The sequence below is a fragment of the Camellia sinensis genome, chromosome 1 (genome assembly GCF_055761805.1).
Source record: "Camellia sinensis isolate YWXY chromosome 1, ASM5576180v1, whole genome shotgun sequence".
In the NCBI taxonomy this organism is placed as follows: Eukaryota; Viridiplantae; Streptophyta; class Magnoliopsida; order Ericales; family Theaceae; genus Camellia; species Camellia sinensis.
In genome coordinates this window covers 11,541,349-11,552,973 of record NC_138961.1, presented here as the reverse complement: position 1 = coordinate 11,552,973, position 11,625 = coordinate 11,541,349, and the positions used below count along the sequence as shown (strand labels likewise).

At 31.8% G+C, this 11,625-nt stretch overlaps 1 protein-coding gene across 1 annotated transcript; it reads right to left on the bottom strand.

Moving 5' to 3' along the window:
* Positions 1-746: 746 nt before the first annotated feature.
* Positions 747-1,136, bottom strand: LOC145804855 (uncharacterized). The gene has a single exon (XM_082900226.1). The coding sequence runs from the start codon at positions 1,134-1,136 to the stop codon at positions 747-749; it is 390 nt and encodes a 129-aa protein (XP_082756352.1).
* Positions 1,137-11,625: the final 10,489 nt, after the last annotated feature.

Here is an 11,625-nt window from a genome sequence, read left to right as displayed (position 1 = left end):
AGTTACTAATGATTGTGCAAACTCATGATTTAAGGTAATTTTATATAAACCATTACATAAATTACCAGAACCAATCACTTTTGAATTAAACATTAAATTGAGTTTTCCACAATTAAATAAAACTGAATATCCAACACGATCCAATTTGGATAACGAAACTAAATTCTTAGAAATTGAAGGAACATAATAAGTGTCTTCTAGATCCATCTGATGACCCGTCTCTAAGATCAGTCGATAGGTTCCTACAGCTACGACTTCAGCTTTGAGACGGTTCCCAATATAGACAAATCTTTCACTTTCCTTCGGTTTCCTAGTTGAGAGGTATCCCTGCATGTCATTTGTAATGTGGGTCGTGGCCCCAGAGTCAATCCACCACATATTAGAAGGTACTTCAGCAAGATTTGATTCATAACAAACAAAAGAAAATTTCTTACCTTTCTTTTCGAACCAAGCCTTTCGCTTGCTGCAGTCTTTCTTCACATGTCCCTTCTTGCCACAAAAGTAGCACTTGACAGTGAAACCATTCTTAGCCTGATTTTTTTCCCCAAGTTCATTCTTTTTCTTTGGTGGATTTTCTTTGATTTTACAAACTTACCCTTCTTTTTCTTTATAGCTCCATGAGTTACAGCCAATGCAGTTTGACGTCCTTCCTCCCTCAACCTCACTTCCTCCTGAACACACATATTAGTCAGCTCATTCAAATTCCACTTATCTTTATTGGTGTTATAGTGAATTTTGAATGCGCTTTATTGTGATGGAAGTGAGTTGAGAATAAACTGCACGAGGAAAGTTTCATCAACTTGCATTCCTAAAGTTCTAAGCTTTGCAGCTTTGTCAGCCATATTGAGGATGTGATCCTGAACTCCTCGGTTGCCATCATATTTCATTGTTATCAATTCAGCCATAATAGTGCCAGCAAGTGACTTGTCAGCAGATCTAAATCGATCTTCAACAGCTTTTAAGTATTCCAATGCATTAACAGTTTGAGATAAGGAGGTCTTGATGTTATTTGCAATGGTCATCTTCATGAACATCAAACTGAGTCTATTGGACTTTTTCCAGGATTCAGAAAGGGCAACTTGTTCTGCAGTACTATATTCATTAATGTCTGCAGGTTTATCTTCAAGCAATGCCATATCGAGGTCCAACACACCCAGTGTAAACTGAACATGTTCATACCATTCCGAAAAATTTGAGCCAGTAAGTAGAGGGACGCCCGATGCAAGAGAGTGCAATGAGGTGGGAACTTCTACTGAAATAAGATAGAACAATATACATATTAAAGCTTTGAGAATTATGATGAACTATTGATATCACATAAGTTTTTCCTTTGGGCAAAACTTAGGTATATCTATTGTCCATTCGTCAAGAATCACTTATGTAGGTCTAAAGTAATTTATGCAATTTTTCAGCTAGTCATGTTACCTTTGGGTATTCAATTCTAATCTTTCAAATTACATAAGTTACATTATCCTACCCAGTTCATAATTATTTGAAAGTGACTCTCCTTTGGGCTAGTCTCAATCTCCTAATTATAACTGCAATTGAGAATATTATCGACCTTAATGTTACCCTTTTTAACAATTCTTTTATGTAGTTCAATATTCATAAGTTTTACAAATTTAGGCCACTTTGACAGCTACTAAATTAGTAAACCCTATGAACACGGAACTAACTAACAATATTCTCTATTCATTAATTTTGAGTTATTTAATTATCATTAATTCAATCACAATTTTAATGAGATCACTATTTTTATGATTTCTAAAATTTCTTTTATGTGATTGCTATTACCAATATAATAATAATAACTCTGAATGAACAGGAATATTTATATATGTATTATAACAACCATGAATATCTAAAATAATGGTTAATAAGAATTACACCTAATATGAATTAACCACTTTAATATTTAATATTCAATGTTATAAAATTATATCATGATATCAATTTTAAATCATGAAAATATATAAATATTTAACAATAATAGACAATAAGTGTGCATAATTTAAACAAAGCAAAAACATAATCCTCTAATGTGATACAATCAAATAAATATATTTATTTAATAGTCCGAACGATTCAGCAAAAATCTAAAATTGCTTTTAATCTATGCACTTTATCATAACGGCAAGTAATACACTCAATTCAACAACATATTATGATGATTATAAAAATTATTATCACTAAAATTGATAATAAATCAAAACATGCATATGAACAGCATATAGAATTACATAAAAGTTTGCACCTAACATATCACAAAACAAAGTGAGTGAGGGAGTCCATGATGTGCATACTTAGTTACGATTTAAAAATCAGGAATGAAATCTTCTTTCACACAACCTTTGACTTTTAACAACACAAAAGGAGTTTCTTTGATGCATAATGAATATGAAAGAGATTAGATGTACCATTCAGACACTGCCTAATAAATATGGCATGCAGCTTACAAGGTTGAACATACAGCGTATATTCAAGATAACCAATACATGTCGAGAGTTCAAACCTTATGAACAAAAAATATGTTGTTATGAATAATTATAATTATAATATAATAACAATATTTATAAATATATTATTATTTCAAGGTGTATTGATTCACAAACTAAAGCTCTGATACCACATGTAAGATTTAATAATACATGTAACCATAATAATAATGCGAAATTAAACTTTACAGGATCTTGAATTCAATACAACTCAAGAATAAAACGAATATACCTTTGTCAGCCATTGAATTAGAGAAGTTGAGAAAATACCCCTTAGAGTTGAACCTTTAATTTTGGCTCACCTTCTTCTCTCTGTCTCTCTTAATTAAAATGACTATAAAACTTAAAGTGATGGAAAAATACTCATGATATGAAAGGGGAGTCACCCATCCTTATATAGAGGAGAGAAGAGGGTCAGATAAACTTTATCAGAAGAATTCCTAATCCATCAAGGTTTCCTTCTTATCTTAGAAGAGTGATTATATTAAAATTCTATTTACTGAACTTGATCTCAAAATATTGGCTTTATCTATTTGTGGAGTCCAAATAAATTAAAACATGTAGAAAATATGTAGGCTATTGGGCCACACTAGAAAAATAAATCCAACAAAACAAACACTCGAAGTCAGTTAAAATTTGAGGCGAAAAAATTATATTTGTGATGATTTTATTTTTCGACTTTTCATCAAAAAAAAGTACCCAAAAAAAAAAATTTATAGCGAAAATGAAATCTTTGAGTTTTTTTTTCAATAATTTTTAAACTTGTTGTAGTGACATCTTAATTTTTTTTGTTACTATTTGATGTAGGGGTGCAACTCGGGTGGATTGGTTCGGGTTCGGATTGGAAGGTTGTCTAAGCCCAACTCAAGTTGTGCTGAAACCTATCCAAGTCCACCCAGGTCGTAACCCAAGGTTGCATGCCTAAACCCAACTCAAGTTAAACTCGAATTCTCGAATTGCCTGAGTTTCCCGAATTATAAATGAATTTCAATTTTTTTTTTTGCAGCTACATTATTAAATTATTAAAATTTAACTCTATTTACAATTTTTTTTTCCAGAAAATCATTAATAGCATCCTAATAAATAATTTATATAATATAAGAGCGATGTCGCTATAGTAGTCTTTATAATTTATGAGGGAGAATAAAACAAAATAAGATTTTGTATTATTTTTATATATAGTATATATTCAATATGATTTAATAATTTAAATTACTTTAATATCATATAATGACTAATAATTTATATATATTTAATATTTTTATATATCTATATATAAAATTCGGGTTTTGGATTGCTCGGGATTGTTTGATGTCTTTATCCAAGTCCGTTCAAATATAATTCAAGCTTTTGAATTTTTGCCTAAACCTGTACCAAATTTGAAAATATCTTGTCCAAGTTCTAAAAAAAATTACGTTAAGTTTGAGTTGCTCGAGTTGAGCCTGCCCAAGTTATAACCATAATTTAATGTTGGCAAACTTGCCCTAAATCTCTTCCAACTCCAAGCATAATGAGCACAAAATATTAGCTCAATCATGAACCAAATATTTTTTTCAAATTTTAAAAATTTTGAGTTAGGATTGTTGGCCTTTTAACATTTTGCGAAAAAAAACGTACAGAGAAATAGAGGGGGGAAATGATTACTGTGTTTGGTTTCAATTTTTTGAATTTTTCTAAAAATTGAGTTTTTTTTGTTTTTCGTGTTTTTTTATTTTTAGTTAATATTTTAAAAATCTTAAGCAATTTTTTATTTTTTTAGATGTACTTTATTTAGATGTATCTAAAAAGTAAAATATTTGTAAAAAAAATATTTTAAAAATCAATAAATATACAAGAATTTTTAAAAATATTTTTAGTATTTAGTGAATTTTTTAAAAAAATTCACAAATATTATATTTTTTAAGTGTATTTATATTAGATGTATCTAAAAATTAAAATATTACTCAAAATATTAAAAAAATAATGAAAACAAAAAAAATAATTTTTCTCAAAAATGAATTTAAAAAACTCAAACCAAACAAGTTGTATAATGACATTTTAATTTTTTGAAACAAATTTTACTCTTACCGGATCATTTGAGACTTAGCAAAGAGGGTTAAGAGGTTTCGCTTTCCACCCCTTTTAATATTGGGTTGTTTTAGGAAATTGATTAAAAATTGATTTTTAAATATTTTTTGATTTTTTAAAAAAAATATTAAAAAAAATAAAAAGATGATACAACACAAAATAAGGTAAAAGTTAAAATTTAACTTGTAATCAACTTCCTAAATTAGTCCATTGTAATTCTTGCTAACCAAGGTTTGGGACTTTTAAGGGTTCCAAAATACTTAGGATGATGAATATTTAAACACTTTGAATAGTAAACACTTTGAAACATGTTTAGTTGAATTGACATTTATAGGCTGTTTGGAGAAGCTCTCCAATTATATTTTCATCCCTTATTTTGAGTGTCTTATTTGTTTATAGTTTTTAAAAATTAATTTTATACCCACTTTTGCAAACTCTATCCAAGGTAGGAAAATAACCGTTCATCCTCCCGGACGTCCAGTTGATTGACCAGAACAGTTCTATTTTAATTTTTTTACAATTGACACCTGTTATTTTTGTATTTTAAATATAAAAAAAATTCAAAATTTTTTAAATTTTTTTATGAGTTTTGAATAGAATTTTGAGTTGTGTGTTTGATTATTAGTTGTAAGTTTTTGTATCAAATATTATATGTCACATCAAAAAAATTTCACTTAATTCAAAACTTATTCACCAAACAAATTTTTCACACTCAAATCATAATTCCAAAACTGTAAGAACTCCGATTCATGTTTAACCGTTAAACCATGATTAAAGATGCTAATAAGTAATTAAGATAGAATTCCAACTTAATTGCATATGTGTTGCATTATTTGTGTCTCTATTTGTTTATCGTAGAAATATCTGTTTGTATTTTTGGTTTTGTTCTACGAATTGAAGGCCTTATCGGTATCTCAATTTGAAATTGGCTTAGTATACGTGTTATTTGGAATATTTAGAAATTTCTGGTAGGTTTAATTAAAATTCAGTTCGGAATGATTAAATTAGAATAATAAATATCCAATCGATTAGCCTAATCAAAAATTAATTAAACCAGTAACTAAGCCTATATAAGGCCAATATAACTCTTGATTTCTCTTACTCATCACTTCATTTGTACTCTTGAGACCCAAAACGTGAGAGAGAGTCAGAGGCTAAGAACTTGAGATCAAACTTGAGATAGAGAAGGACATTACTTGGAGACTTAGAGAATTGCTCAAGATTACCTCTAAATCTTAAGGAATTGAAAAGCTAAGGTGAGAATTCAAGTCTTTAGTCTTGCTTTTGAGTTGGTAATTGATGAATTCAAGAGAATTGAATAGATTAACACGAGTATTGAACTAGAATGAAGAAATATTGATCATACCATACTTACATGTTCTTGCATGTTCATTTTCATCATAATTTGAGTTGAAATTTCAAAGAATTGGTCATTGCATATGTTCATTCTACCTTTGTTTTAAGCATTCATCTTGTTTTATATCATATTATACCAAATGATCATATCTTAGAAGCCTTGAAGCCAATCATCGCATGCATATTATATTTTCAAAGATTTGAGTTTTGTTTTGGACAACTGGTAAGCTTTTGGGCCTTAATTTTGTGAAATGATTTAGAATTGACCATGTTTTATTCATTTACAAGTATTTTCTCAAGTTTCCTCAAGTTTTTGGCCTAAAAGACCATGATCTACAACTTTGAAATTGAGTTTTGCACTTGGCAGAGCAATCTGGAAATTCCAGATTTTGCCTCTCTGCTCGAGCGACGAATCCTGCGCTCGAGCAACCACGCTGCGTTTTGTATCTCCACTCGAGCAACCAAAGGTTGGCTCAAGTGTAAAATACATGCTCCCAGAAGTTTCATGTTTTTGCAGACCGCTCGAGCGACAAGAGTTGCGCTCGAGCGAGGACATGAGTCTTACGCTCGCTCACTCGAGCGATCGTCAAGCGGCCATCGAGTAGAAATTTCACACAACCAGTACTTTTTCAGAGTTACAAACCGCTCAAGCGAGGGAAGCTGCGATCGAGCGTCCCCTCACAAGTTTACATGTCCGCTCGAGCAAGGAAAGTTACGCTCAAGTGGGACCCCTGTTTTCAACAAATTTTGTTAATTGTTTCCAAGTACATTTTAATATCCTCATTGCATCCTAGGCATCCCTAGGTCAAGGTTAAAACATAATAATGAGGATAAGAAGTAAAACACCAAGATAAGAAAAAATTAAATTAATGATTCTGAATGTATAATTCAGTATGTGTTCATTCTGTAACTATGTAGGTCACGCACCACAAGACATTTGATTTGCCTACTCTATCTATTTGTTTTGGACCCAACTGTGAGTAATAACTTTGTAAAGCTATGTTCAACTTTATATGTTTTTTGTATATGGAATAAGATCTGTTTTATGTAATGTTATGTTCTGTATAATGAATGATTGTCCAATTCTGACAAATATTTATGGCATTAATTCTATAGTTCAAGTATGTTATCTGTACCCGGACCGGAGGTTCCTTTATGGAACTGACAAGTTATCTGCACCCGGCTGGAGGTTCCTTTATGGAACTAATAAGTTATCCGTTCCCAGTCCGAAGATTCCTTTATAGAACTAACAAGTTATCCGTATCCGGCCGGAGGTTCCTCTATGAAACTGACAAGTATGATCTTTGATACCCTGTATGTGATCTATTAGCGTTAACGGATGTATTACAGTTAATTAAGCATGAACTCTGATTTCTGTATATGCTCTGAACAAGAGTACGAATATGAATCTATTTTTGATATGAACTTTGGTTTCTGAATTGGTTGTGGGACATCATTCATTTACCCCTTTACTCTGTTATTATTTACTGAATTTTCGCTCACTATTTATTATTATGTATGCAGATGAGTGGGCACGCAACCAAACTTAAGATGATGCCTGAAGAGTTTTGTGTTTGTCAGCCACCCTTCTGTGCCTCCCGAGACGGTTCTGAATTAAGTCAAGTCTTGTGATTATGTTTTGTGATTGTTTAAGACTTCATTTTTTTTTTGGTTTATGAACAAATTTCTGTTTATCTCTACTTGGGCTAAGTTCCCTTTTGACTTTATCTGTGTAAATGGGTGATGTAAAACTATTGTATCTATGACGTCACATGTATATATATATATATATATATATATATAAGTTTGTTTTGAAAATTTTGTCTCATATATGTCAACACAGCTCAATGGACTATGTATATTTATATATTACTTCTGCAGCCCCTAATCATATGTTATATTGTTAAGAGGCCTTCGGTAATCCAATGATTACTGGTCGGTTACAACAGTAAAGCTATAAAGGGTGGGTTTAGGTCATGACAAAAACTCACAAATTCAAAATATAACTCTATTCTCAAATCATATTTAGAAAACTCTACCAAACGCTAATCTTTCCTTTTTGATATTTTCACTTAAAATGTATTACTTTCATTTTCTTTGAGTCATATTAAATACATTAATGAAGCTTTTTCACTTAAAATGAAGTTCTTTGAGTTATATTAAATACATCAATATATATGTGCGGTGTTATATTCACATAATTTTTCACTCATAAACTCCCTGAACATGAAAAAATATAATATATGTTGTTCCAAGAACACCCAATAATTTTTCTAACCGACGTGCTACTTTCCCTATACTTTTATTGGGCAAATTACAACCCCAATTTCCTTTTAGCTCTTATGTTCATTTTAATCTTTATAATATTAATTTGAATTGATTTTTATCTTAAATTTTTAACTTTGTCTCAAATTAATTTAATTAGTTTTAATTTTTAGTTTTTTTGAGATAAATTACAAATACACCTCTTAAGATTTGCTTAAAGTATGGATTGCTCCATGTGATTTGAAAAATTATAAATACCCCATTATCAAAAATTTTTATTTAATAGAATTAACTGAAAAAATAAAATTTCTAATGATAAAATTATTTGAATTATTAATTGAAATAAATTTCTAACATCATTAAGTGTTACCAGTTGACTTGATAATTTATTGATAAAATGGATCATTTATTATGAAATTATAAACTTTGAGGGGAAGAATGTAATTTTCAAAATCACAAGAGACAAATTGTATTTAAGTAAATTTCAAGAGTGTATTTGTAATTTTATTTTATTTTATTTTTTATATATAACATATGCACACATAAGCCACATGTATGATATTTTAATAAGCAAAACTATAAACTTAATCAATGTCAATGATCATTTTCCATTAAAAATCTTAACGATTTTATTAATTAGATCAAATTAATGTAAAATTTAAAATTAAATGTTAAAATTAAATTAATTAAAATTATAACGACTAAAATGACACAAGTGACAAAATGTAGGGATTATACGATAATTTATCATTATTTTAAATAGCAAGATTACAAACCCAGAATTTAGTCAGAAATAAGAATCAATGGTTCAGATTCATTTCATAAACTCTGTTAGGATTGTGCAAAATATAATCTAATCCACACTAATCTATTTCGTTCTATCTTCTAATCGCAAATTAAATTTTAAAATTTAAAATTCACCTTCAAAACCGCTTTGTTTTTGTATAGTTAATACATATATATTTTCCAATATTTAATGAAATATTAAAGTAAAAATGAGTACGAGAAAGATTTAAGATGTAACATTTGTTACAAATTAGTAGCTATACATATGAAAAATACTATGTAATTGTGTTATATATAAAAAAATATATATTATATAAATCAGTATTATATATTATATAAATACTTAATAATTGATTAAGAATATTTTTAAATTTGTCAATTCGGTCCAAATCCCCTAAACTGCAATTTAGTTATCTGTCAATTAACTATTTAATTTATAATTTTACTCTAAAATCATCCGAATTACACCGTACACACTCCCAAACCTTACACTTTATAAATTTAGGCATCATTTGGAAATATGTTATTTTAATAACTTTTTGACTTTTTAGTTAATATGAGGTAAAGAAAAAAGAGTGGTGCTATTAGCACCCTTAAATTATTTTGGACTCCCCATTTCTTTGGATTCCCCACTTATAAGTTTCGAAACTCTTAAAATTCCTTTTCTCCCCAAATAATACCAAAATTATCCTTAAACATTACACCCATTAAATGCACACACCCCACACCTCCACACCTCAAAAAAAACTTCCCTTCAAAAAAACCCTAAGGTGCCGTTTGTAACACTTACGTTTTCAATTTACTGTTTATATTTACAAAAATTTAAAAAACTCAAATAAAAACTTGTTTGATAAATTTTTGATTTATAAATCAGTGGTCTCAATTTATAAATTTGGCCAAAAAATGTAAACTCAAAAAATGTTTTTTCATTTTGAGTTTTGAGTTTTTTTTTTTTTTACCACCCAACACTAGCCACCACCCGCCACCATTTTCCACCACCGTCTTCCGCCACCACCACCCACCACCTACCCCCACCACTACCTACCACGACCACTCACCACCCGCCTGCCGCCACCACCCGCCACCACCACACACTTGCCACCCACCAGCCACCACGCACCTATCACCCACTTACCACCACCACCCACCCCTCGCCGCCACCATCACCACCACCACCACCAACCATCCACATGCCATCCACCTACCATCCGCCACTACCATCCACTGCCCGCCACCACCACTTGCCACCGTCACCCACCCACCTGCCACTACCACCACCCGCCACCACCCGCCATTCGCTACCCACTTGTCACCACCACCCATCACCCGCCACCGCCACCACCCACTGGCCATCACCCGCCACTGTCACCCACCCACCACCACCACCACCCGCCATCCGCCACCCACCTGCCACCACCACCCGCCACCGCCATCACCACCACCCACTCGCTACCACCCACTACCTGCCACCGTCGCCCACCCACCCACCACCACCAGCCGCCACCTAGCCGCCATCACCACCCACCATCCGTTACCCACCCGCCATCACTACCCGCCGCCGCCACCACCACCACCCACTCGCTACCACCCACTACCCGCCACCGCTACCGTCACCCACCCACCCACCCGCCACCGCTACCGTCACCCACCCACCCACCCGCCACCACCTGCTACCCACCACCTACCGTTATCACTTTCCACCACCGTCTTCCGCCGCCACTTGCTATCACTTGTCATTTCTCACTCTTTTTTATATTTTTAAAATTTTTTAAACATTTTATCAATTACTAAACGCGTTTGTAGTTTATGTTTTTCTAAAAAATAAACAAAACCAATTTATAAAATTTTTGTAAAGATAAACTGAAAACGTAAACGTTACCAAACACAAAACCCACTAAAAATAAGGAAAATCTCATCATTTTCAAAACGCACGAAGAAGAAGAAGAAGAAGAAGAAGAAGAAGAAGAAGAATATTGTCTCTCCCAGTTTAACGATTGTCACAGTTAGTATATTCTCTCTCTCTCTCTCTCACTGCTTCTTCAAAACTCAAACTACCGAACTTGAAAAAATAAAATTTCTGCGAGTGTTAAGAATTTAAACCATTGAAAGTGTTAGCAAATTTTCAAGTTCGGACCTACATTCCCAAACAAATAATGTATGTTCAGGAATGTGTTCACGAATAAATAAGTAATTTAGGAAACCAAAATTTAAATTTAAATTTAAATTTAAATTACAAACTTTAGGAAACATTCAGGAAACTAAAATTTAAATTTAAATTTATATTTAAATTAAATTCTCACACTAATTTTTATTGAAAAAATTCAAAAGAATTTTGTCTAAAAAATTAATGTTTAGACCCTAAAACGACGTTAACTTTCCATTCACTCATAAATGGTTTTAACGTTCCGTCTTCACCGTGTGACTTGCCACGCGGCAAGGAACACATCACCTCTTCGAACCCACCCCAAAAGACGTTTGGGGTTCACCCAAAATGGGTTAAAAAAATATGCCTATATAAAACCATTTTTGCGTAGTAAACGTGCTAGAACCTCAAAATCTTTTGGTCCAGATTTTCTAACATATTTGTTAGAAAATGAGCCTTTAACTTTTAAAGAGGCTATGTCCAGTCCTGAAGCTCCTTTATGGAAAGAAGCTG